At 50.4% G+C, this 27,862-nt stretch overlaps 3 protein-coding genes across 9 annotated transcripts in view; 1 reads left to right on the top strand and 2 right to left on the bottom strand.

Moving 5' to 3' along the window:
- The window catches only part of CAMTA1 (calmodulin binding transcription activator 1), a 552,305-nt gene extending 545,682 nt beyond the window's left edge, over positions 1-6,623 (bottom strand). For all 7 annotated transcript variants that reach the window (XR_007496769.1, XM_049775266.1, XM_049775269.1 and 4 more), the window contains exon 1: positions 6,504-6,623. Coding sequence is in view for 6 of the 7 variants with exons in the window: in XM_049775266.1 (XP_049631223.1) it covers positions 6,504-6,548 (45 nt within the window). In the remaining variant the exon portion in view is untranslated. The remainder of the gene's footprint in view (positions 1-6,503) is intronic.
- THAP3 (THAP domain containing 3) overlaps positions 1-27,862 on the bottom strand; it is a 432,757-nt gene that overhangs the window by 326,302 nt on the left and 78,593 nt on the right. The gene's annotated exons all lie outside the window — the stretch shown is intronic.
- ERRFI1 (ERBB receptor feedback inhibitor 1) overlaps positions 1-27,862 on the top strand; it is a 731,587-nt gene that overhangs the window by 653,521 nt on the left and 50,204 nt on the right. The window lies entirely within an intron of this gene.

Raw genomic sequence — 27,862 nt, 5'->3', positions numbered from 1 at the left:
GGTCCTGTGTCCCCTGCCTGCCAACCCAAGGAAGGGCACGAATGCTCCCTGAAACAAAAAAGCAACGAGAAGAGGCACTGCACTTGGCACTGGGCCCCTCTCTGCTGTGGGGTACATAATATGTCTTGATTTGCTCTGAGTAAGGGCTCCCGAAATGCTCAGGGATCATCCCCAGCCAGGGATGCAGTCCCCTTCCCGGCCATCCCGGGAGTGGCCAATGTTTCCAGAAACACTTCCCGCACCGATGCAGGGTCGACATCACAAAAGACAGTGATGAGAACAAGCCTGAGTGACAGAAAGGTCACACAGATCCTGATCACAACACCCAGATTACCTCCGGGGATGGGATCCAGTCAAGTATCTGAGCACGTATGTCCTGAACTGGCCGGGAATACTCAGAAGAGGAAAGCAGAAAAGACGGGACAGACAGAATAGGCCCAGAATCCCAGACACACAGGGATATGCTTTACAAAGTAGCTGCGAGTGAGAATGCAAGATCAGAAACTACCAGGACAGGGGGCTGGAGAGATAGCATGGAGGTAAAGCATTTGCCTGGCATGCAGAAGGTCGGTGGTTCGAATCCCGGCATCCCATATGGTCTCTCGAGCCTGCCAGGAGTAGCCCCTGAGTGCTGTCGGGTGTGGACCCACCCCCCCCAAAAAAAGAAAAAGAAACTACCAGGACAGATGAAGCAACAGCAGAAGACCCGCTGCCCTGGGGAATGATGGGACCTGAAAGTCACCAATGTCGAGCCAAAGAGAATGAAGGTGCGGCCTAATGCACCAAGACTGACCAAGACGGGTTTCCTAAACCCACACTCCATCCATCCAGCGACACTCCCCAGCAACCAACACTACCGTCGCCCTCACCACCACAGTGACCTACAGGACCAGACCAGACCAGACCAGACCTCCCACAGCGGACCCAGAGGAATGGGGAATCATTGTCGATACACAAGGAGAAGAACAGAGGATGGCCACAGGCCCCAGGACAGCTCTAAGGGCAACCCAGAAACCAGTCCCCATGAAAAAACAATGACCGAAGTCATTCGGGACAGTTTCCTAAAGGGCATAGATGATGCTAGAAGATATACAGAAAGAACACTGACAAAAATAGAAATCCAAAGAGACACACAGATCACCTGTCACCAGAAAAAAAAAATAATATATATATATATATATATATGTGTGTGTGTGTGTGTGTGTGTGTATTTATAAATACATTCAGTCACAGAGTCACTGGTTACTAGTAAAGTAACTATTAGTTATTAGTAGTTACTAGTTACTAGAATCACTAGTAAAGGGCCCAGCAAAAATCCCAGACAACCGGCCCAGTAGGGTTTGACACAGGCGCGAAGGGGAAAGTGAGTTTGAAGTTAATTCTTTTTTTTTTTTTTTTTTGGTTTTTGGGCCACACCCGGTGACGCTCAGGGGTTACTCCTGGCTATGTGCTCAGAAGTTGCTCCTGGCCTGGGGGACCATATGGGACACCGGGGGATCGAACCATGGTCCGTCCTAGGCTAGCGCAGGCAAGGCAGGCACCTTACCTTTAGCGCCACCGCCCGGCCCCGAAGTTAATTCTTTACTATAACTGTCACTTACGCCTCCCTGACTACATCCCAAAATAATCTGAGGCTATTTACTGAGGTCAAGACAAGACGCAGGTAACATGCTGTTAGGACGTGTCAAATAATGAAAGTCAGATAACAAGCAAAAGCAGTGACCCTGTGACCAGACGCCACGCCTGCCAAGGGCCCCCCAACTGGGCAGTGCACTGAGCCCCAGAGAGAAGTCGACAGCGACACATGTGATAGACCCTGGGGTGATCCCAAGCACCACCGTGAGGGATCTGAGCACAGAACCAGGAGTAAACCCTGAGATGGCCCAAACACCTCCCATCTCTCTCCCCCCCCCCCCCCCCGTTCCCCCCAAAAAGGTGGAAAGAGAAAGGAAGTGGCGGCTCAGAGTCCCTACGCTGACGATCCGGTTCATCCCCGGAGAAGGTTCTCCATCACTCCCTTGTCTCGCTATGGGACTTGTCCGTGTGGAGTTCATACTACACGCAGAACTTTTCCAACAGCCCACACCTGGATGGCTGATCCATCTGGAGGGGGACTTTCTCCACACGGGGTCCAGGGAAAGCTTGCTAATGCCCTCCCTGCGTGCCCAACAGCACCCCACTCCTAACCTAACAGAGTAGCACACTATTGGGGGGAAAAAACAGGGAAGATTCCCTTCGAAGGGGCCACCAAGACCGACACCAGCCCCACAGCTTGGTGACCAGCTGGACCAGGTAAAGGAAAATACAGGTGCAGAAAGGCATAGCTGAGGGCCCAGCAGGGGGCACTGGGCCCCCAAGAGGGACTGGCCCAAAGAGTGCTCCACTTCTAGAGCTTTCCCCGAGCCGTGAACACAAGAGAGTGTGTCACCGTCCTTCACTCAAGTGGACTTCGCCAAGCACCATGTGAAGACGCCCGACCACTAGAACAGACTGTGATGGGGACAGGACACATTAAAGAATGGGAAAATGTAGGGTCTGGAGCAATAGTACCATGGGTAGGACTCCTGCCTTGCACCCTCTGCCTGCATCCACATGGACCCCGCATGGAGCCCGCCAGGAGGGATTTCCTGAGCACAGAGCCAGGAGTAGCCCATGAGCAATGTCAGGTGTGGCCCAAAAAAGATAAATAATAAAATTAAAATAACAAAATAATAAAAATAATAAAATAATAAAAACCAGAAATGGGAAAATGCAAAGACACAGAAGGGACACTTGTGTCCCAGAGAAAGAGGGTGGCCCCACGCTCTGGAAAAGGCTCCTCTGACCTCTGACCCCATCTGCCCTTGAGAGGCTGCTGGTCTACACAAGAGAGATGTGAAGTCTACACTGGCCATGAGGTGGAGAAACCAGCGCTGAACAGGCCTAGAAGTCAGGTCTTCTTCTTCACCAGGCCAAGAGATGTCTGTGCAAGGCTGTCCAATCTTGCTCCACAAAAGTGGGGGGTAGAAAAGAGGAGGGTGATGGTGCTACCACAAAAAAACAGGAAAGAAAGTGCTTCTGAGACCTCCAGAATGGGTAGAGAGCAGCCTGCTCAAAGCACTCAGGGGTCACTGATCCGACCCTCTGGGGGGCAGGGTTGAGCTCAGGGGCCACTGATCCAACCCTCTGGGAGCAAGAAAGTGCGCAAAGACCCTGAACTCAAAGAGGAGCCCAAGGGCGTGCAGACCTCAGGGGGCTCCTCCCTTGGCAGCGGGAGGGGGGGGAATCCCATAGGCAGGGAAGACCCCAAGGCCAGGGGTGAAGAGAGGGTTTCCCAGGCACCACCGGCTTCCCACACTCCTTCCCCAGCCTTAACACCCCAGCCTAAAAACACACCAATCCCCCAACTGATTAGAGACCAATCAACCGGTTTAAGAACCAGGAAAATGAGGTCACAAGCACCGCTTTCAGGCAATGGGCACAATGCCCACTGGCTCAGTCAGTACTGACTGAAGGACACCCCCCCAACCGGGGTGCCAGCTTCCCCTACACAGCCAGGGCTGGAAATGGACCCAGAGTCCCAGGAGGGGTCCCCAAACCTAGCCTGCCAAAAAGTCTAGCTTTCCTGCCAAGTGACACCACCAACCCGACTCTTATGAGAGAAGGAAGTAACCAGATCGGTTGAGGGTTGGGGAGGAGAGTTCAAGTTCTACCCCGGCCCCCAAATCCAGGGGGACATGCCGAAGATGGTAGCATGCCCCCGCCCCAGGATAACCGTCCATCCACCCAGGGATGCCCAACGCCTTCCCAGAGGGGACCACTCAGAACATTCACACAGGTCCCCCCCAAGGAATGACCCTGGCCTGGTGTTAGCTGGCCAGTCCTAGACCTGTCCACTCACATCCCCTACTCCACTGGGGGAACCCCCAGACACAGATGAGCCTGCCCAGGGAATGCACAAGAGAGACCAAAGGCAACGCACTTTGTTGACCAAGCGGAGAAGAGCCCAAATTCAGAACGGCCAAGTTGTGGCGAATATTTGCAGGTACACTACAGGCTGTATTTGAGGTGACCCGTCAGGATGTCGCTCGTGGCTTATTGTCACGTGCAAATGACACACCGAAGAGCCCGCTAACTGCCAGGAAGAGTGCCCCACTGCCACACACCACAGTGTGGCCCCTGGAAGGGGGAAATTATTTTTAAGTTGGCCCTTAGTCAATGACTCTTCTGGAAGCCCGCAGAGTTAGTTTCCAAAGAGCGTCTAGTCTACCTTCCTACCCTTCGAGGTCCCAAAAGTCACTGGAATTCTAGTCACCTAACCCAACTCTGTGACCACCAGAGGGGGCTGGGAGTGGCCTCTGGGCCAAGAGATCCGAGGGGCACATATGAACAAATAGGGGGGCACCACCATCCTTTTTCTTCCTGTAAGGAAGGGAGAGCCAGAAGAGCCCAATAAAAGAGCCCATCCCAACTGCCCCTTCCTGACAGCTCCAAGTCTCCTTGGAGCACGTGACACGCGGGATGGGGGGTGTCCAAGAGAAGGTTCCAGCACCCCGAGGAGCACCGGAGCAGCCACCTCTCCACGTGGGCGACAAGGGTGCCGCCACTCCCTTCTCTGGATGCCAAAGGCAGATGGCTGCTGCTTACCCAGCCAGCGTGAATAATAAATCTAGTTGGAGGAAGAAAAAAAAAAAAAATCGAGAAGAGAGTCAAGGTAGCAGGCTCCCCTAAATATGGCTGACGGGGAGCCCAGAGCCAGGAGAGAATGTGCGGCCTCCTAAAAAAGAACTGGAAAGTTTATTTCCAGGGAAGGTTCAAAGACTCTTGGGGGCAGGCTGTACCAAGCCGGCTGCGGGCGCAGGAGCCAGGAGCCCAAGGGCAGGAGACAGAGGCTGGGCACGGGCCCTCGGTGCTGTGCTGTGCTGTGCTATGCTGCGTGCTGTGCGGGGAGGTGTGGGGGGAGAAAGTGTGTGTCAACTGGTGACCGGGGGGGGCCCCCCCAGGAGCTGAGCAAACCGGAAGTCTGGACGAATCCCTGGAGCAGAGCTGGGACCAGGGAGGCCGACGATGCCCGCGGCCCCCTTTTAAACTCCAGGCCTGGGCACACTGGGATCCCTGCCCTACATCTTACTGGGGCACCCACCAGCACCCGGACAAGTAGCTCTGAGCACACCAGGGGGGGACCAAGGGGGGGCAGGAGGAGGTGACACCGGCCTGCCTAGAGGGGAGAGGGCCTCCCCTGTGTATGGGGGGGGGAGGAGAGGAGAATGGGGGTGCCACCAAAAAAAAAAAAAAAAAAAAAGAGGGCCACCCAATGGGGGTGCAGGAAATGAGCTCAGCGAGCCCAGCAAAGTGTGCAGAGAGGAGAGGAGAGGAGAGAAGAGAGGAGAGGAGAGAAGTACCCGCCTTCCGTTTTAGAAATGACTTCAGGGCTGCACAGCCCCCCACTGTCCACTGGGCGAGCGAGCTAGGGAGAGGAGAAGCCGGGGGGCCCGCCACCGCCGGCTGGGGCGTCCCCTGGTCCTGGCCAAAAAAAAAAAAATGAAATGAAATGGAATGAAATAAAAACACAGAATAAAAAAGGGTCAAGCCCAGGATGGTGGTGAGGGTGGGGGGGTGATGAGATGGGGGTTTGGTGTGTGCGGAGTGTGGAGGGCAGAGCCCCGAAGAAGACACCCTTCCCCGGAGGAGAAGAGGGGTGGGTGCCTCCTCGTCCCTCCATGTCCCTCCTCTCCCAGGGGTCCGAGAAGCAGAGGGGGTCGGTCCCCCGTCGGCCTGGGGAGCGAGGAGGGCGAGGCACAGGGGTCACGAAGATAAGGTAAAGGGCACAGGGAGGGCGAGCGGGCGCGGGGGACCCCACCCTCGGGGTGCCCGGGGGTGCCCCAAGCAAGGGCGGGCGGGCGGCATCTGTCAGGCCCCTTGCCTGCCTGCCTGCCTGCCCGCCGCCCTCCTCCCTCCGGGGTGACGGGGAGCAGCTGCCCACGAGGGAGGGAGGCAGGCAGGCAGGAGGGACGGAGGGAGGCCCCGAGCCTGGGCCCGGCTGGACACACACGCTTCCTGCACAAGTGGGGGTCCCCGCCTGGCGAGAGGGACGGGTTGGGGGGGGACCCCGTTTCTTGGGGGCCGCCCGGCCTGGTCCCGTTTTGGGGTCCGGAGTCGGGGTCCGAGGAGGCGAAAGTTTGCACCCCGCGGGGCCCCTGCCCGTGCAGGGTTTTGGGGTGCGCGGATTTCGGGGTGCATTGATTTTCGGGGTGCACGGATTTGGGGGGCGGGGGCCGGGCCTGGTGGGTGGGTGGGTGGGTGGGGGAGGCGCCGGCCCGGCTGCTGCTCTGGTGCTGCTGCTGCTCTTCTTCCCCCTCCTGCACCCCTGCACCCCGTCTTCCTCCTCCTCCTCCTCCTCCCGCCGCCGCCGCCGTCGTCCCCGCGGCCGCGTCCGGCCTCCCCGCCGCCCCGCCGCCCGCCCGCCCGCCCGGCTCCCCGGCCTGCCCGCCCGCCCGCCGCCCCCCGCCGCCGGCCGGCCGTACCTTCCGGCTTGTTTTCGGCAGCCATTTCCCCTCGGCGCGCCACATCCTCCTCCGCCGCCGCCGCCTCCCGCGACCGGGACCCGAGCGAGCGAGCGAGCGAGCGAGCGCGCGCCCCGCACCTCGCACCGCCGCCGCCGCCGCCGGCCCAGCCGCCCCGCCGCCGCGCGCCCGCCCCGGCCCCGCCCCGCGGCCCACGCGCGCCGCCCGTTGGCCCGCGCGCCCGCCGCTCAGCGCCCGCCCCGCCAATCGCCGCGCCGGGAGGAGCGGCGCGTCCCGGAAGCCCATTGGCCGCGGGCGCCTCGCCACGGAGCGCGCCCATTGGCCCGCGCCCCGCCCCTCGCCCGCCTCCCAGACCCAAACAAAGCTCGCCATTGGCCGGCGCGCCGGAGGCCGAGCCAATGGGGAAGACGCCGGCGGCGGCGGCGCGCGCTGATTGGGCGGCGCTGCGAGTGTTTCCCAAGGCCGCGCCGGCCAATGCGAGGAGGAAGTCCCGGCGCCGCGGAGGCGGGGCGGAGGGTGGCCGCGCCCTCCCGGAGCGCGCGCGGACCAATCCGAGGGGGAGTTCCGAGGGTGGTGGGCGGGGCGAGGCCTGGCCACGCCCCCTCCCGAGCGTGCCCCGTCAGCAGGGAGACGCGCGCTCATTGGCTTCCCCGGGCTTTTCCCCGCGTGCTGCTCCCGGGATGAAGGACGTTTTTTTTTCCTTGGCATCCCGGGGAAGCCGGCGGGGCGCGCGGGGGGTCCCGTGCAGGACGGCGGCGGGATCTCGGGGAGCCCCGGGGCGGCGGGGTGCAGGGGCCGCTCGGGCCTGGCTTTGCCTCGACCCCGGGGCGCTGGGCTGGGCTGGGCTGGGCTGAGCTGGGCTGCGCCGGGCTGCTCTGGCCCCGTTTCCAGCGGCTTCAAAGACCGAAACTTTATTTCGGTCACGTTGTCCGTGTGACCCGCAGGGCCGATGACTCACAGATGTCCGGCCCGCCAGACCCAGCAGCATTCGGAGCAGGGCCGGGCCGGGCCGGGCCACGCTTCGAGCCACCCGAGCTCCCCCAGACGCTGGCCTGGGCCTGCCCTCCTGCTTGCATGCATGCTTACATGCTTGCAAGCATCCATGAATGCTTGCTGACATGCGTCTAAACATGCTTGCAAGCATACATGAATGCTTGATTACATGCATCTTAACATGCAAGCATAAATGAATGCTTGCTGACATGCATCTAAACATGCTTGCAAGCATACATGAATGCTTGCTGACATGCGTCTAAACATGCTTGCAAGCATACATGAATGCTTGCTGACATGCGTCTAAACATGCTTGCAAGCATCGATGAATGCTTGCTTACATGCGTCTAAACATGCTTGCAAGCATACATGAATGCTTGCTTACATGCCTCTAAACATGCTTGCGAGCATACATGAATGCTTGCTTACATGCCTCTAAACATGCTTGCGAGCATACATGAATGCTTGCATTGCATGCCGGCGTCCCCAGCGCTGCAGCAGGCGGTGGGGCCTTGTCCCTTGTCCCGTGCTGCAACCCCCCGGGACACCCGGCCACCACCAGCTTCCCTCCTTGGTGGGAACGAGGTTTTCTGGAAAACTCGGCCCCCCACCTGCACCCTCACCGCTGGAGACAACCACCGTCAGCCACCCCCTGCACTGGACCCGATGAGATGGCAACAGTCAACTCGAATCAAATCAAAGCCCACCCTGGCAGGGAAAATCCTTGGGCCCTGGCCATGCTGGAGCAGAAGGTTGAAAGTTCAGCCCGCTTTTTAAAAACTGTGAAGTTGGACCCAGACCAGAGGCCCCCCCAATCCCGGGCCCTCTGGGGTTTGTGCTCTGCCACTCGAGTCTTCTGCTCTGCATGCTGGCCGGTGGGTGCCCGGTGGCATCGCCCTCATGGCTTCACTCTGCCCCGGCTTTCCTGCGCCCTGATGCTGGACCGACTGACTGTACCCGTGCAAGTCCAATGTCAGTGCTCACATGCTCTTTTTCTGAGTCTTCACACGAGGACATTTCGAGCCTTTCTCAGAAGGGAAGATGCCAACCCCCCACCCACCCACCCAAATTTCATTCTAAGCCCGATTTACATTCTATGAGCCTCCAAAAGGCACCAATTTTTGACAGACCAGGGCACCGTTTTTTATCGGTATTTTATGGGCTTGGGAACCCCACCTTATGTTGACGATTTGTATGGTGAGCCATGTTCTCTCTCTTGAAAGTGCTAGTGTCATTAAAAATTAGCCTAACCCCGTTTGGAAAAAAAGCAATTTTAAAGTGTGTATTAAAAGCCTTTTTTTTTTTTTTCTTATTTTAATTCTGCATCTTTTGACCCAGTAATCTTACTTCTGGGAATCTATTCTAAGGAAATAACACCAAATGTCGAAAAAGCTCTATGTGTGAAGGCATTCTTCACAGGATCACTCCATTTTTTTACGACAAAAAGTCTGATGCCTCCCAAATGTGCTGCTGTTGGCTGTTCATTAAGTCATGTTCTGTCCACTCAGTGGATTCTGTCCTTGGGCTTGGAGACCAGGAAACAAAAGGGAATTAAGCAGGGCCAGAGAGCTAGTCCAGTAGGAAGAGCATCTGTCTTGCACACAGCTGATCTATGTTCAGTCCCTGGCACCTCAAATGCCCCCCCCAGCCCTGAATACCAGCTGCTGTGGCCAAAAAAAAAAAAAAATTGACCCATTACTGGAAGGTGGGAGGGAATATCCAAAATTATGATGTTTATTATAAAACATAATTAGGTTAAAAACCTTATTTTATATTTAAAAAAAAAAAAAAGCTAGATGCTCAAGGAATCACATGGGGGCATGACTGTCTATTTTCTTTTTTTTTTTTTTTTTTGGTTTTTTGGGTCACACCCGGCAGTGCTCAGGGGTTACTCCTGGCTGTCTGCTCAGAAATAGCTCCTGGCAGGCACGGGGGACCATATGGGACACCGAGATCCGAACCAACCACCTTTGGTCCTGGATCGGCTGCTTGCAAGGCAAATGTTGCTGTGCTATCTCTCCGGGCCCGACTTGAGACACTTTTAAGACCCATGAGGCAGACCACGAAGATGAAGGAGAGCCTGGACAGCTAGGACTGGCGCCAAGACACTTGACTTGCACCCCACGGAATTCCCAGCATCATCAGGAGTCATTCCTGAGCATAGCCAGGAACAATCCCAGAGCACTGCTGAGTGGGACATAAAATATTATTTTTAAAAGCAAAAGAAAAGATGAATGATAGAGAATTCCACACCCCCATGGGCTCACAGCTAACCACAGTTAGCAAGTATAATAGGTACAGTGGGAACAGAAAGGATCTCAAGGGCGAAACTCCCTAGAGGAAGCATGAAGCATCTTCGATGCAGACTAGAACCCCAGCTCTTCAAGTAGGCTGCAAGTGAGTCCTGAGTTTTATCCCTTACACCACAAGAAAAATGAGCTTTTTGCTTTATTTTCTTTAGGGCCCACTTAAAGCAGTGCTCAGGACTTACTCGTGGTTCTGCGTTCAGGCAGTGTGGAGAATCATATGGGATGTTGGGGATCGAACCCAGGTCAGCTGTATGCAAGCGCTCCACCTCCTGTATGCTTTCTCTCCAGCCCTGGGTGTCCTTCTGATCTTGCCATGAAAGCACAAAATCAAATTCTTCCCCTAATAATAAATCTATCTCTCACTTTCTTCAGTGAAATTCTTGGGAATCAACGTGACTGGTTAGGTTACATCAGAACAAATCAGAAGCAGAACTGATGGGAGGCAAGTTAGAAAACTCCCAGCTGTGTGGTGCTTATCACTTAGCACTCATTGTTTGGGGAAATGTGATCATAAATGTTTATAGTAATTTATCTGTGAAATAAACTCTAGGAAAAATAAACATGTCATAGGCTTATTACTTTTAAATGATCTAATAAATATTTTCCTGTTTCTCTTAACATACATAAACTATAGATAAATTAAACCACATAAGCCAATGCTTGTGGGGGTCCTCAGTGCATTTTAAGAGTGGAAAGGGATCCTGTGTCCCCACTCTCCCCATGGAACTGGCCCTGGCTAAAATGCGATGCGGGGAGCCAGGAAAATAGTACAGTGGGTAAGGCGCAGGCCTTCCTTGCACACAGCTGATCCAGCTCCAATCTGATCCCCACTAGGCATGAGCAAGCCCTGAGCATTGCCAGAGTTGTTCTGTTTTGTGGCCAAAATATTAAATTAAAAGAAGATACACATTTTTAATGAGGAAGGTATGATAATAAGATACCACAGAAATTGTCCCAAGCACCACTATGTGTGGCCCTGGAAGAAGAAAAAACATATATAGTACAGAAATAAAATTACATAGAAATAACCACCCCTTCTCATTTTGCCCTTTATAAAGCAGATAAACACTTAGAGGCTTAGTTCGAACAACCTTCCACCCACTAGCCCTCCTGGTCAGTCTTTTCTGGTGCACCCACATCCCCCCTTCCCACCTTGGAGCACCTGCCTTGGTCTAAGGCTTGTCATATTGCCAGCCTCACTGGCATCAACTGCAGCTGACTGGCAGTACAATTCGAACAAAAAAAACCTAGTATGTAGACCAGAAAACCAATTTTCTTTCTTTCTTTTGGTTTATTTTTGGGCCACACTCAGCGGTGCTCAGAGGTCATTTCTTGGCAGGCTTCGGGGACCATATGAGATGCCCAGGATATAACCCCAGTAGGCCACATGCAAGGCAAACGCCCTACCATTGTGCCACCATTCCGTTTCCACAGGAAATGATTTTTCAAAATGAAAGAGTTGTCTTATCTGTCAGACTTTTTATTTTTAGTTTTGGGGTCATATCTGGCTGCGCTAGGGCTTCCTCCTGGCTCTGTGCTCAGGGGTCACTCCTGTTGGGCCCCAAGGTCCCAATGGACCTTATTTGCTGTGTGTTGTAGGAATTGCATTGGTGCCAGGATGGAACCTGGATTGGCCACATGCAGGGCCAGCACCTTGCCCACTCCAGGCTTTTATCTGCTCAACCTTTACAGACTGAAGTCAAGCCACATAGGACCATTGGGTCAGCTTCCAGTGCCCAGTCCTTCGACATCCTTTTAGGTAAAACAAAAACAAAACAAAACAAAACAAAACAAAAAAAAAACCGTGGGGATTGGCCCTTTGTGATCAGAATCTTGAGAGATACTTTTGCTGTGACTGTCATTATGAAAATTGTCCATGTGGTGAAGCTAGGACCTACCTTCTATTTTGTTTGGTTTTGATTGTGATTTTTTGGGACACACTCTGCAGTAGTCAAGAGTTACTCCTGGTTCTGAGCTCAGGAATTACTCCTGGCAGTGCTCAGGGAACCATATGAGATGCCAGAGATCAAACCTGGGTCAGCCACATGGAAAGCAAATGCCTTCCCACTGTGCAATGACTCCAACTTCTAGTGGCCTAGCTTCCTAATCTGGGGTGGGGGTTCAGCCCAAGGGGATTACAGGGTAAACACATGGCAAGAGAAAAAGACGTTTGAGCATTCAATCCCCAAAAATGAATTTCAAATCAACCCTGTTAGGAACCCAAGTTGCCTCTGGCAGTGCTCTCTTAGATGGCATTTCCCAGGAATGGGGGAATCTGCAAAGTCCTGAGCTAGCGTGCACAGCCCAAGAGCCTTGTCTTCCTGGATCCAAAGCAGGGAGACTTGGAGGTTGACCACTCCATGACACTCCCCCCCCCCAACACAGACAATCCCAGTTTTTCCAGACTTGCTTCGTAGAGCCAGGGTCTCTCCTTACAGCTTGAAACTTCTAGTATTGGAACCGTATCATATCTTTCTGAAGTTTGTTGATTTTTAATTGCATTTCATCTCACGAGCCTGTCCTCGAAGAAATGACTTCTCTCACTTAATGTCCAGACACAAATGAAGGAACAGAATGGTCAGCTAGCACTAAGAGCTCTAAACCTTCTGCCAATGGCTTAATGACCTTATTGCGAGATATGGTAATTTTCTCAAATTTGCTTGTCACTGTACTTTTCTTTTTCTCCTCCTACTTTTTTTTCTTTTCTTTAATAATTTTATTCTCTCTTACGAGGAGGCCAGAGCAATAGCACAATAGGGAGGGCATTTGTCTTGCATGCAATCTACCCGGGTTCAATCTCCAACATCCCATATGGTCCCCTGAGCCTGCCAGAAGTAACTTCTGAGCCAATAATCAGGAGTCAATCCTGAGCGCTACTGCGTGTGGCAAAAAAACAGTGGGCCTGGAGAGATAGCCCAGCAGCGTTTGCCTTGCAAGCAGTCAATCCAGGACCAAAGGTGGTTGGTTCGAATTCCAGTGTCCCATATGGTCCCCCGTGCCTGCCAAGAACTATTTCTGAGCAGACAGCCAGGAGTAACCCCTGAGCACCGCCGGGTGTGACCCAAAAACCAAAAAAATAAATAAATAAAAAGTATTATGGTCAATTATGTCAACTATGTGACAGATACTCTTTAAATAAAGTGAATTTAAAAAAAAAACATTCTGTTGGGGCTGGAGCGGTGGCACAAGCAGTAGGGCGTTTGCTTTGCACCTGCTAACCTAGGACAGACCTCGGTTCGATCCCCCAATGTCCCATATGGTCCCCCAAGCCAGGGGCTATTTCTGAGCTCATAGCCAGGAGTAACCCCTGAGCATCACCAGATGTGGCCCAAAAACCAAAAAAGTAAAAATAAAAAATATATATCTGTTCATATATATATATATTCTCTTTAAAGAGAGGAAATGTGAATGAATGAAGGAAGTAGAAGGCCTGTCTCTAGTACAGGTGTGGGTGGGTGGGGAGGAGAGAGATCTGGGAAATTGGTGGTGGGAATCTTGCACTGGTGAAGGGGGGTGTTCTTTACATGACTGTAATCATACAACTGCAATCATGTTTGTAATCACGGTGTTTAAATAAATATAATTTAACAATAAAAAAAAGAGAGGAAAGGTTACAGGCATAAGGCCTGGCTGATTCCCATGGACAAAGGTGTTCCTCAAAATATTAAAGTTGAAGTTAACCAAGAGCATAACTGTGGAAGCTTTTCCTGCTTAAATATTAAACTGGAATCAGTGAGACAATGCAGAAGGCATGTGGTGTTCCCTGCAGGAGACAACACACGGCAGAAATAGAGTCTGCGTGTACAGAAAAGGGAAGAAGAAAAAAGAAATTTAACTATCACCCATAATTACGGATAGAGCAAGAAAAAGCACAACCACAAGTTTTCTCTTCGACAGGTTGCACTCACTTTATGTTTATGCCACCAGTATTTCTCAGTACCATCAGAACAAATGCACAGCAGGTAAGGCACTTGCTTTGTGTCCGGCCTGGGTTTTGATCCCCAGCATCCCATATGGTTCTCCCTCCCCAGCCTACCAGATGTGATTCCTGTGTTCAGAACCAGAAATAACCCTGAGCGCTGCTAGGTGTGGCCGAAACATTCAGGACAGTTTAGACTAAGAGTCAGAACATGGGGCCGGGCGGTGGCGCTAAAGGTAAGGTGCCTGCCTTGCCTGCGCTAGCCTTGGACGGACCGCGGTTCGATCCCCCGGTGTCCCATATGGTCCCCCAAGCCAGGAGCGACTTCTGAGCTCATAGCCAGGAGTAACCCCTGAGTATCAAATGGGTGTGGCCCAAAAAACAAACAAAAAAAAAAGAGTCAGAACATGCCAATGTCTGGAGGCAGGTGCCCCTTTGCTGTATTGTAGAAACTGCATGAGGCCATGGGGCAGGGGCATTGCATTGGGATCCCAAGAGGAATGCAGGGCCAGCCATAGCAGGATACTGAATTCCATAAAAATTCTTTGGATTTTGGGGCTGGAGCGATAGCACAGCAGTAGGGCATTTGCCTTGCACAAGCCAACACAGGTCAGACCCAGTTCAATTCCTGGCATTCCATATGGTCCCCCCACCCCCACCCCCGCAAGCCTGCCAGGAGCGATTTCTGAGCACGGATCCAGGAGTAACCCCTGAGCACTGCCGGGTTGACCCAAAAACCAAAATAAAGAAAAAAAAGAAAATTCTTTGGATTTTGTTTTGATGCTGCTAGAGAGCTGGTGGGTGATGTGGGGCTGGAGTAACCATCTGTCTGAGGTGTTCTGATTGGATCTGGGTTACCAAAGGAGTGATCAGGCAGACAGGCAGCAGACAAAGGTGAGGGGAGAGCTGTGCCTGCAGTACCATGCCTGTCTGTGCTCACACCTATGCCAGCTTTTCTGGGCCTATGCTCACAAACTGCCTAGCACCTTCAGAGGACAAAGTCGTTTTGATCTGCAGTTCTGGATGCCAGAAACCCAGAGTCAGTTTTACTGGGCAAAATCAAGGTTGTGCTCTAGAGAAGTTTGGTTTCTTACCACCTCTTCCCAAAGCTAGTGGTTGCCAGCATTCTTTAGCTTGTGGACACATCATTCCAGTCTTCAAAGCCAGCTTCAAATCTCTCTCTCTCTCTCTCTCTCTCTCTCTCTCTCTCTCTCTCTCTCTCTCTCTCTCTCTCTCTCTCTCTCTGTCTCTCTGTTTCTCTATTTCTATCTCTGTCTGACACTTCTGTGTCCATACTGACATATCCTTGTGTGTGTGTGTGTGTGTGTGTGTGTGTGTGTGTGTGTGTGAGAGAGAGAGAGGTTGCCATCTCTGTCTCCTCCTGTCTCTCTTATGTGGACACTACTAGTGACTTAGATAGGGAAGGGGGCACTGCTAACTACAGAATACTCTCCACTTTCAAAATTCATAACTTATTCACATCTGCAAAGAAGTGATCTTCCAACAAAGGTCATTTCTACAAGAAATATTCTACAGAATAATTATCTGGGGGGGCATTATTCAGTCAAATTCCATAAGCTTTGCAGACCCCATGATCTCTGAACAACTACCTTGGCAGTACTAAGGCTACCATGAACAACAGATAAGCAAATGGACATGCCTGGGTTATAATAAAGCTTTATTTACAAAAGAGGCAGATGATTTTAAATCAAGGTGGAAATCTTGAGGGAGGTGGATTTGGAAGTGAATTGAAGGTGGTGATATGACTCAGGTTTTGAGCAAGGTTTGACTTTTTTGTTTGTTTTTAGGGGAGCCATACCCAGCAGTACTCAAGGGTTCCTCTTGACTCTGCACTCAGAAATTGGTCCTGGCAAGGCAGAGGGCCATATGGGATGCCGGAAATCAAACCCAGATTCTTCCTGGGTCAGCCACGTGCAAGGTAAATAAATACCCTACTGCTGTGCTATCTCTCTGGCCCAAGATTTGACTTTTGAGAACAGGGACTGAGCAGTTGAACTCATGGAGTCACCACACACAAGCAGAGGAAGAGAAGTATTAGAACAGGGCTGCAGTCTGTATTTAGGGAGCATTCATGACAAAATGCTTCTCCCATGTTCAGGTGCAGAGAGCAAGAAGACCATTGAGTAGCACACCCAGAGGCTGTGGTTAGCAACACCAGCATGGGAGAAATCCGTGCTCCACCATATCCAGAATCCTGGGATCACTTACACCAGGTTTCCTGAGGGAGCGAACGTGGTTCACTCTTTCAGCCAATTGTCCCTTTCAAAGAGATCTTGCCAACATCGCAAATATAAAAATATAAAGTGAGCATGTGTCATAAATTTTCTGGAGCTCTGTCATTAATGAGGGAGCTGGGAAGACGCTCTCATTCTTTCCAAAGAGAATTTGAAGAACAGAAATATATTTAGATACAAGCAAGGCTGCTTGCTGGAAGATGCAAAGTTGGTTCCCATCCTCAGGACTTGAGAGAAGGGTGTTTGGGGCTGGAGTGATAGCACAGCAGTAAGGCGTTTGCCTTGCATGCGGCCAAATAGGATGGACCCCAGTTCGAACCCCGGCATCCCATATAGACCCCCGAACCTACCAGGAGTGACTTCTGAGCACAGAGCCAGGAGTAACTCCTAAGCACCACTTGGTGTGAACCCCCCTCAAAAAAAAGGAAGGAAGGAAGGAAGGAAGGAAGGAAGGAAGGAAGGAAGGAAGGAAGGAAGGAGGAAGGAAAGAAGAAAGAAAGGAAAGAAAGAAAGAAAGAAAGAAAGAAAGAAAGAAAGAAAGAGAAGAAAGAAAGAAGAGAGAGAGAGAGAGAGAGAGAGAGAGAGAGAGAGAGAGAGAAAAGAAAGAAAGAAAGAAAGAAAGAAAGAAGAGAAAGAAAGAAAGAAAGAAAGAAAGAAAGAAGAAAGAAAGAAAGAAAGAAAGAAAGAAAGAAAGAAAGTAAAGAAAGAAAGAAAGAAAGAAAGAAAGAGAAGAGAAAAAAGAAAAAGGAAGAGGAGGAAGGAGGAAAGGAAGGAAGGAAGGAAGGAAGGAAGGAAGGAAGGAAGGAAGGAAGGAAGGAAGGAAGGAAGGAAGGAAGGAAGGAAGGGGGCTGGCTGTGCGGGAGGTCACAATCAGACCCATCTCTCTTAGCCTTCTGCAGTTGGTTGCTTCTCCCTGGGGGTTCACTCCTCCAAAATCAGACCCTAAACCCCAGTATATCCACCAGCTGCCCATTTTGCTGAAGGGACCCTTTGCTTCTTTCCACGTCTCACTCAGGCGATTGTTTCTTGCCAGGGCCAGCCAACTGCCAGCGAGCGCCTGCTTGGGGACAGGCGCTACTCTGGGCAATTCAAGTGTCTCTCACTGAAGTAGACCGAATCCCTCATCTCCTCAGGCTTCCCCGCTGGGTGGGGAGGGGCGCCCATAATTGGAAATAAAGGAATAACCCATCGCAAAGAAATCCCGCCGTCCTCAAGAAGGCTTGAAGCAGCAGGGAAAGTGGAGGAGGTACAAGGGGGTCAAGAGGACCAGTTGGGGAAACCGCACTTGTGACCAGCCACGGCTGTGCGAGGACCATTAAGACACTGGCAGAGAGTCAAAGGAGATGAACAACTTAGCCGTGTGGAGATCCGAAAAGAAACCGTTGAAAATAGAAAAATTCCTGGAACCAGAGTGATAGCACAGAGGGTGGGACATTTGCTTGCACGGGCTGACCCGGGTTCAATTTCTGGCATCCCATAGGGTTTCTGAGCCTGCCAGGTGTGATTTCTGTTTTGTTTTGGTTTGGTTTGGTTTGGTTTGGGTTTGGTTTTTGAGCCACACTTGGTGATGCTCAGGGCTCACTCGTGGCTCTTTGTTCAGAAATTATTCCTGGTGGGGCCGGAGAGATAGCATGAAGGTAAGGCATTTGCCTTTCATGGAGAAGGTCGGTGGTTCAAATCCCGGCATCCCATATGGTCCCCTGAGCCTGCCAGGAACGATTTCTGACCATAGAGCCAGGAGGAACCCCTGAGTGCTGCCGGGTGTGACCAAAAAAAAAAAAAATCACTCCTGAGAGGCTAGGGGGACCATATGGGATGCTGGAGATTGAACCCGGGTCCATCCCAGGTAGGCTACGTGTAAGGCAAATACCCTACCACTGTGCTATTTCTCCGGTCCCCAGGAGTGATTTCTGAGCGCAGAGCCAAGAGTAAGTTCTGAGCACCACTAGTTGTGGCCCCCAAAGCAATCAATCAATCAATAAATAAATAAACAAACAAATAGAAAACAGAAAAAATAGGGACTGGGGCAATAGTACTAAGGGGCTAAGGACATTTTTAACTTGCATGAAGCCCACTCAGGTTTGATCACCACCCACTGCCCCCAGGAGTGATTCTAAGTGCAGAGCCAGGAATTACCCTGGTGATACAGGGCCCAAAAGACAACAAATAAATAAATATTCAAATAAATAAAATAGGGACCGGAGAGATAGCACAGCGGTGGGGCGTTTGCCTTGCACAAGGCCAACACAGGACAAATGGTGGTTCTGGAATCCCATATGGTCCCCAGAGCCTGCCAGGAGCAACTTCTGAGTACAGAGCCATGTGTAACCCCCCCAAAAGAAGTAAATAAATAATCAAAATATAAAAAACGGTGCCGCCAAGATTTCAAATAATGAGATTGACATTATTGTCTGTTTGCTTTTGGTTTTGATTGGGGGGGGGGGCTACAACCAGAGGTGCTCACGATGGTACTCCTGGCTTTATGCTTAGAAATCATTTCTGGCAGACTCGGGGGGGGGGGGGGGCCTATGGGATGCAGGGGGTCTGGAGCAAGGCAAACGCCCTCCCCACTGTGCCCTGACTTTATTTTTTTAATTAGAGAAGCAGGGGGAAGTGTGAGAAGTTAAATTGGAATCAGAGACTCAATCCAAACAGTTCCTTCTCCGGCTTGCAAATTCTTCTTTCAAATTCTGCACAGACAGCAACGCCGCGTAGCAGGGAAGGACTGAATCAGTCGGAGAATTTTGACAGTCTTGATCTTTGCACTCCTGCAGAAGGGAAGCCAGCTCTACTCCCGGAGGAGAAGGGGAACCCCACCTTGGCTTTCCAGCCCACAAAGAACGAGCCCGTGGGCGTCACGATGCGTGAAGGCAAAATTAAACTGCTAGTGGGAAAGAGCGAGTTGCAAATGGCTTTCTTGAAAGAGAATTTGCTAGTTCATGAAAGCATGCTACGAGGCCACCGGAAGTCCTAATATGATCTGGCAAATTCTGCGGGAGTAAATGTGTGAAAATAAAGTTTCTTTTCTCTGCTCTTGACTCGGGATGGGGGGGCTGAGAGCACTGGGATATGGGGCCAGGGGGAAGAAGGAGAATTATTTCATGTTCATTCAAACCGTGCAAAGCCAAGCCCCCAGACGTGTGCAAAGATTTGCTCCACACACAGTTTTGTTCTTTGACAAAAGATTTCCTGCTTTTCCCTCTTGTCAAACATAATCACTCACAGATAAAAAGCAATTTGCTCTTTTGCCTTCTCGTTGGGCCATTTTCTTTTGCCAGCTGACTAACGTTTTCTGGGGCAGGTTGGAATTAATCACTCAGCACCCTGAGATTTTTCAGGCCAGCCGGGGCTGAGGATTGGAAATCATGAAATCCACCCTTTGCCCTGAAACAAAAGACCTTCCTGGGCAGGAAGTGAACCACAGGCCATGAGCAAAAAGGACAGTTGGGGAAATGTACCAAAATCATGCCATCTTTCTTGGTTGCTTTGTTTATACTGGGAAGCCTGAGGTCTTTGGGCACCACTTGGGGCCAGGGATGGAACCTGGACTGTTGCATATGGAGCCTAGACCCAAGGTTTTGTTGTTGTTGTTGTTGTTGTTGTTGTTGCTTGGTTTTGCAGTCATACTTGGTGGTACTCCATGGTAATTCCTGGCTTTGCACTCAGGAATCACTCCTGGAAGGCTCGAGGGACTATATGGGATGCCGGGGATCAAACCTGAATCAGTGGCATGCAAGGCAAACGCCCTCCCCGCTGTGTAAATCGCTCCGGCCCTGGACTCAGTTTATGGAGTTCTGGCCCCACTCACCCAATCTTGAGTTTTCCAGGCTTCGAACACAGGTTACAAGCCATCTTGTACCTTGTTACAAGCCATCTGGGTTAATGGCTCTAGAACAGGAAATGGGGCCCCGCACCCCAGCATTCTTCAAGCAGAACCAGGACACCCAAATGCTGGATCCTCAACCCCCTAGGAGTCATTCCCTGCTTGCTTTCCTTTTAACCCAGTGTCTCTCGGAGTCTCTAGCCCCATCCTCTAACCTTCTTTCCACCAGGCTGTTGGTCTCAATTGGTCCTGAGCGCAGAGCCAACAGTGGCTGGCACCACTCCGGAAAAAATATTAAAATAAAAAAAAAAAAGCTCAAAACTCAGGCCACTGGCCCGTCTCCCTTTAGAAGGTCAATTCCAAAAAAAAGGCAGAAGAATGGGGAATCAGTCTCCCAGCCACGCCTCCTTGGGGAGCAGCAGCAGCAGACCAGGAACCCACCCCTACCTGCACCCTGTGGCTGAGTGGGTGGGTGGGTGGGTGGATGGGTGGCAGGAAGGAAGGTTCTAGAAGGAATGTCCAGGGCTATTTTGCTGCAAAGTGACTCCCAAAATCATGTCAAATTGTTCTGTCCTTTTCAAACTGGAAAATGCCTTGGCAGGGTGATGTATTATTTGCCTGGCTGCGTTTGCTCCCTGTCTCCGTCAAGGCTCGAGGAGTATTGGCTCTCCTGACTTTCCAAGCGGAGCTCGGTGGAACTGGACCACATCTAATGCCTGCGCCATGCAAATGAAGATGGAAACTGTTGTTTCCTTGGATGTGGTGGGGGGGGGGACCTCAAAGCTGGAAAGGGATCTCTGCTCTTCAATTCTCCAGTGGCTCAAAGCTCTTGAAAAAAAAAAAAAAAAAAAAAAAACCTGTTGGTTCCTTCTTCCTGTTGGCACTGGAAATTTTCACTGCACCCAGACGGATGGAAGGACACACGGACGTTGGGGACTGTGATGATACTGATGGATGATCAGGGAGAGTTCTGGGACTGGAGGGGGATCAGGCAGCGTGAAAGGCACGTTAATGATGGGGGCCCGCAACGTGCCGCTCGCTGGCCTGGAAAAGTCCAGGACACATTTGGAGAGTGACGTTAGGAAGGTTGATTGGTGACGTGTGTCATGAAGCTGCGGGCTTCTGCCTCCTGCTGGCGCCCTGGAGCAGAGAGGAACTGGAGCTTCTCTGTCCCTAGGCTGAACTTCCTGATGCCTCCCTCGTGTGCCCTACCAGGAGGGGAACCATCCAAAGAACCCCAACTCCAAAATGCAGGGTCGTCAGAAAGACACAAGCGCACGAGGGAATCAACACCGTGGCCCCATCAGAGCCACAGAGCTGCTGTGTTGAGGTGACTGTCTCCCCCATCCTAGGGGGCCCCACAGTTGGAATCTACCTTGGCTCTTCTGTTCAGAAAGGCAAAAGAAGTGAGTCCTGAGAGGCTAGAAAGCAAACACAAAGAAACATAAAAACCTTGCTTTGAGGCCTTTTTGGCTCTTCTGTTCAGAAAGGCAAAAGAAGTGAGTGCTGAGAGGCTAGAAAGCAAAAACAAAGAAACATAAAAACCAAGCTTTGGGGCCTTTCCTTTATATTGTTTTGGTTTTGTTTGTTTGTTTGTTTGGGGGAGGTTGTTTTTCTTTTTACTTCTGTTTGTTTTGCTTTTGGTTTCTGCCCCCACCCCCACCCCAGTGGTGCTCAGGGGTTCCTCCTGGCTTTGTGTTCAGAAATCACTCCTGGCTGGCTCAGGGAACCCTATGTGTTGCCAGGGATCCAACCCAGGTTGGCTGGGGTGCAAGGTAAGTGCCCTCCCTGCTGCACTATTCCATTCTTATATATATATATATATATATATATATATATATATATATATATATATATATATATATATATATATATATTATTTAAACACCTTGATTACATACATGATTGTGTTTGGGTTTCAGTCATGTGAAGAACACCACCCATCACCAGTTCAACGTTCCCATCACCAATGTCCCAAATCTCCCTCCTCCCCACTCGGACCCCCCCCCCCCCCCTGTACTCTAGACAGGCTTTCCATTTCCTCATATATCTTCTCATTATTAGGACAGTTAAAATTTTTTTTTTTTTGGTTTTTGGATCACACCCGGCAGCACTCAAGGGTTACTCCTGGCTCTATTCTCAGAAATTACTCCTGGCAGGCTCAGGGGACCATATGGGATGCCGGGATTCAAACCACCGTCCTTCTGCATGCAAGGCAAATGCCTTACCTCCATGCTATCTCCGGCCCCCCTATTCCATTATTTTATTTTTTACGTCTCTTCTTTCCCATGGTCTTTGGTGAGCGTTTGTGGGACTTAGTGGCTCAGGAGGACCTTGGAGAGCAACCACTGTGGAGGTGGAACTGTGGAAGGTGACCGTGAGGGAACGGAACGGGCATCTGTCACATTGGACAGAGCACTGGGCATGCGTGATGGATCACTACTGGATGGGAGAAGGGAGGAATATCTGCTCCCACGGTCCTAGCCCCAAAACTGAGCATTAGGGAAAAGGGAAGGCACAGAAAGGAGAGCTAGAAGCATGCTCGGGGAGGTGGGGGGGGACGACAAGAACATAATTTGCCGATCAACAAATGCACCCTTGGCTTTCCTGGTCATACTAGAAGACAGAAATGCAGAGAGCAATGCATCAACAGGAATGCAGTCTTGGGATTCAGATCACCCCTTTTTCTAAAGACAACAGCCTTGTTGGGGGGGTTTCCTTGTTAATTTAAATTACCTGTGTGATATCATCTCTTCTTCCTGGGCCCAGTAGCCAAGTCCAGTCACACTCTGCAGAACCTGGGATGACAGTCGCTGTACGTCGGGCTACAGGGTTTAAGTCATAATGCTCAAAGCTTCCAGCTACTACAAAATTAAGCACATCACTCAGTCAGCTGGGCCTTGCCCAGTAGTGCTGGGCCCTTTCAGGTCCCCCATTTCTGTCTCTGTATTCTCCAAGGCATGTTGTGTCGGCGAGGGCTGTGTCACTGGACACGGTTCAGTGCCTGTCACCTCATCTTCAGGAAGGCCTGAATTCGTCCTCACCCCGACTTTTCCCACATGACTGAAATTTATCCGGAGCAAAAGCACAGTGGTAGGATGGCTGCCTTGCATGTGGCCATCCTGGAATGAACCCATGTTTAATTTCCAGCATCCCATATGGTCCCCAAGCCTGCCAGGAGCGATTTCTGAGCTCAGAGCCAGGAGGAACCCCTGAGTGATGACAGGTGTGGCAAGAAAAAGAAAAAGAAAAGAAAGAAAGAAAGAAAGAAAGAAAGAAAGAAAGAGAGAGAGAGAAAGAAGAAAGAAAGAAAGAAAGAAAGAAAGAAAGAAGAAAAAAAGAAAAAGAAGAAAAAAGAAGAAATAAAGAAAGAAGAAAGAAAAAGAAAGAAAGAAAGAAAGAAAGAAGAAAAAGAAAGAAAGAAAGAAAGAAAGAAAAGAAGAGAAAAGAAAGAAAGAAAGAGAAAGAAAGAAGAAAGAAGAAAAAAGAAGAAGAAAGAAAAAAAAAGAAGAAAGAAAGAAAGAAAGAGAAAGAAAGAAAAGAAAGAGGGGCCGGAGAGATAGCATGGAGGTAAGGCGTTTGCCTTTCATGCAGGAGGTCATCGGTTCGAATCCCAGCGCCCCATATGGTCCCCTGTGCCTGCCAGGAGCAATTTCTGAGCCTGGAGCCAGGAATAACCCCTGAGCACTGCCAGGTGTGACCCAAAAAAAAAAAAAAAACAAAAAAAAGAAAGAAAGAAAGAAAGAAAGAAAGAAAGAAAGAAAGAAAGAAAGAAAGAAAAGAAAGAAAGAAAGAAAGAAAGAAAGAGAAAGAAGAAAGAAAGGAAAGGAAGGAAGGAAGGAAGGAAGGAAGGAAGGAAGGAAGGAAGGAAGGAAGGAAGGAAGGAAGGAAGGAAGGAAGGAAGGAAGGAAGGAAGGAAGGAAGGAAGGAAGGAAGGAAGGAAGGAAGGAAAGAGAAAGAAAGAAAGAAAGAAAGAAAGAAAGAAAGAAAGAAAGAAAGAAAGAAAGAAAGAAAGAAAGAAAGAAAGAAAGAAAGAAAGAAAGAAAGAAAGAAAGAAAGAAAGAAAGAAAGAAAGAAAGAAGAAGGAAGGAAGGAAGGAAGGAAGGAAGGAAGGAAGGAAGGAAGGAAGGAAGGAAGGAAGGAAGGAAGGAAGGAAGGAAGGAAGGAAAGAGAGAGAGAGAGAGAGGAAGGAAGGAAGGAAGGAAGGAAGGAAGGAAGGAAGGAAGGAAGGAAGGAAGGAAGGAAGGAAGGAAGGAAGGAAGGAAGGAAGGAAGGAAAGAAACTGGGGTACAATGTTGGCAAAGGTGTGTTTGACTCTGAGTCAACCAAGTCTCCTTCTTGCCAGCTGCAGGTTCGAAAATAGGAGCTCTACATGCCAACACGCACAGCTGCATTAGAAGACAGAATGGGGAGTCAGAGTGAAACGTGAAGAAAACTGAAAATTTCAAATAACGTCTGTGCCGACTGTCATGCTGGGTTCCTGCCTTCCCTACCACAGTGGAGGAGTGTGTGAGTAGAGCCACCTGTGCTCAGGAAGACACAGAAGGCTGCCCTTCAGGAGCTGCCACAGAAATGGGCCTAGCAGTGCCCTATGGTCACGCACACTTATCCTGGGCTGGAAGATCTGATAGGTGCTGGGCAGGGGCCGCTCCTTCTAGGTCCTTCCACACTTTACTCTGAGATCTGGAATTGAATGATCAAGTGACTTCAACTCAGCTGGAGTGTCCTCGATGACAAGGTGGGATTTGTAAGATGACAGCCAGCTATTAACCCAAAATAAAGGTGTTCCCTCAATTTCCTCTTTCCTTTTCACCTAAACATTTTTGGGCTTTTTGTTTTTGTTTTATTGGGGGGTGGGGCCACACCCAGTGGTGCTCAGAGGTTACTCCTGGCTCTGTGCTCAGAAATTGCCCCTGGTGTTTACCTTGCATGCAGCTGACCCAGGACAGACCTGGGCTTGATCCCTGGTGTCCCATATGGTCCCCCAAGCCAGGACCTATTTCTGAGCACATAGCCAGGAGCAACTCCTGAGCATCACCCAATGTGCCCCCCCAAAATAAAAAAATCGCCCCTGGCAAACTCAAGGGACCATATGGGATGCCAATGAACCAGGTCCTTCCTGTTTGGCTGCCTTACCTACTTCTATGTTATCATTCCTGTCCCTTCACCTAACCCTTTGATATGTAAAAGTCTGCCTGGATCTTACTCCATTCTTCTCCCCCAGTTAAATTTTGAAATGAGATAAAGAAAAGTCCATTTGGTTTTGGTGCTCAGAGAGAGACCACGAGAAGAGAAGCAAACTGACTCCATGACTTTCTCCTGACTGGCTTGATTTATTAATTCTTCGTGGCTACTCTACCTCCATCAGACCTGTCCGCTTGAGGGTTAGAAATATGGTACATGGCAGTAGTAGGGCATTTGCCTTGCACATTAATGGCCCGGGACAGACCAGGGTTTGATCCCCAGCATCCCATCTGGTCCGCTGAGCCTGCCAGGAGAGATTTCTGAGCACAGAGCCAGGAGTTACCCCTCAGTACCTCCAGGTGTGTCCCAAAAACAAACAAATAAATAAAATAGAGTGCATAGGATGATCCCACATACCATGGGGATTTGTTTTACAGGGATTGATTGTGGTTTCTTTTCATTTGTTTTTTTAGGCCACACCCACCAGTGCTCAGGGGTTATTTACTCCTAGCTTTGCTCACAGACCATGTGGGGTGTCAAGACTCGAGCACAGGTTGACTGATTCCAAGGCAAGCATCCGACCTACTGTGCTATCACTCCAGCCCCTGGTTGCATTTTGGGGTGGTTGGGGTTTGGTGTATTTTTGCTTTTAGAGCCACAATGGGTGGTGCTTAGGGGTTACTCCTAGCTTGGCACTCAGAAATCACTCCTGACAGACTTGGATGACCATATGGAATGCCAGGAATCGAACCCGTGTTCATCCCCGGTTGGCCACGAGCATGCAAGGCAAATGTCCTATCTCTGTGCTATCGCTCTGGCCCCTGATTGTGGTTTCTATCTGGTGGCATTAGCAAGAGTGTCGGATAATGAAAACAAAGCTGAGGACTGGAGTGTTAGGACAGCAGAGAGGTCACTTGCCTTGCACAAGGCCCACCGGTTCACTCCATCCATTCCCCCAAGCATGGCCAGGAATGATCCTGGAAAGCAGAGCCAGTAGTCAGCCCTGAGCATCACCAGGTGTGTGGCCCAAGAAGCCAAAACTATAAAAAAAAAAAAAACAGAATTTTTAATGAAGTTGAAAGGACAAAGAACGTGTCAACCACTCACCCCTGTGCCTAACGAAAGATTTAATCTCTTCTGTGCTAAGTGAATATAGCACATCTAAAAGCTCAGGAAAAAGATCTGGAAGAGAAAAGGAGATAAGAGAGGAAAGTCACACCATTCAGAAGGCGATCGATTCAGTATCTCAGTGAAGTTCCAGCAGAGTGCACGAGACCCCCTGGCAAGGCAAGAGAGGGGGCAAGAGCGAGGAAGGCAAGTCACAGTCTAGTGGGGAGGGCACATGGTTGACCCGGATTCAAACCTTAGCATCCCAGATGGTTCCCTAAGCCCTGATCCCTGAACACAGAGCCAGGAGTCTGAGTGGCACTGGGTGTGGCCCCAAAACTCTTCTCCCTCCCCCCAAAATGGTACAAGAGTGGTGAGGAGTCTATGCATATGTGGAATATACACAATCATATGTGGATTGTGTCAGCAAAAGGAGTCTAGAAGGTTCCATGTCTCTGGAGAATGTGGGGAAAGTGAGTAGATGGAATATACGAGCTCAGACTCTGAGCATCTGAAGTTTTGGCATATGGGAGTTGGTGGAGCACATGTGTTGATGGGACATACAGTGTAGATGAGTAGAGGGTCAGTTGCAAAGGTGGAGTCAATGAGTATATAGGGAATGTGAGTAGATGAAGGACTTGAGTGTACAGATGTCGAAGTCCAGCCCCTGAGTAAACTGTCCTGAAGCAGAGGTGCCTCAAGGATTAAGAAGACAAGGGGGGGCCGGGCGGTGGCGCTGGAGGTAAGGTGCCTGCGCTAGCCTAGGACGGACCACGGTTCGATCCCCCGGCGTCCCATATAGCCCCCCAAGAAGCCAGGAGCAACTTCTGAGCGCATGGCCAGGAGTAACCCCTGAGCATCACAGGGTGTGGCCTAAAAACCAAAAAAAAAAAAAAAAAAAAAAAAAAAAAAAAAGAAGAAGACAAGGGCTGGGCCGCGAGGTGTCTGCCTTGCAAGTGCTAGCCAAGGAAGGACCGTGGTTCGATCCCCCGGCGTCCCATATGGTCCCCTCAAGCCAGGGACAATTTCTGAGCGCTTAGCCAGGAGTAACCCCTGAGCATCAAACGGGTGTGGGCCGAAACCCCCCCCCCAAAAAAAAGAAGACAAGGGATAGAAAGATAGCACAGTGGTAGGGCCTTTGCCTTATATGCAGCCTACCCAGGACAGACTATCGTTTGATTCTCAGCATCCCATATGGTCCACTGAGCCTTTCACCTGAGTGCAGAGCCAGTAGTAACCCTTGAGTGCCTCGGGGTGTGACCCAAAATAGAAAAAAAAAAGAAGAAGACAAGACATATACTACTCCTAGGGATATACCCTAGGAACATGAAAACACATACAAAAATGCCTTCTGCACACCTATATTCATTGCAGTGCTATTTACAATAGCCAGAATCTGGAAACCCAGATGCCCAACAACAGATGAGTGTGGCTAAAGAAACTATTACATTTACACAATGGAATATTATGCAACGGTCAGAAAAAACGAAGTCATGACATTTCCTATACATGGATGGACATGGAAACTTTTATGATGGACATGGAAACTATTATGCTGAGTGAAATAAGTCAGAGGGAGAGAGATAGACACAAAATAGTCTCACTCATCTGTGGGAGTTAAGAAAAATAAAAGGCATTATTGTAATAACACCCAGAGACAATAGAGATGAGGGCTGGAAGAACCAGCCCAAGATATGAAACTTAACACCAAGAGTGGTGAATGCAGTTAGAGAAATAACCACACTGACAACTATCATGACAATGATAGT

This window comes from Suncus etruscus, chromosome 6, assembly GCF_024139225.1.
Source record: "Suncus etruscus isolate mSunEtr1 chromosome 6, mSunEtr1.pri.cur, whole genome shotgun sequence".
Lineage (NCBI taxonomy): Eukaryota > Metazoa > Chordata > Mammalia > Eulipotyphla > Soricidae > Suncus > Suncus etruscus.
This window is presented reverse-complemented; position numbering and strand designations above follow the sequence as displayed.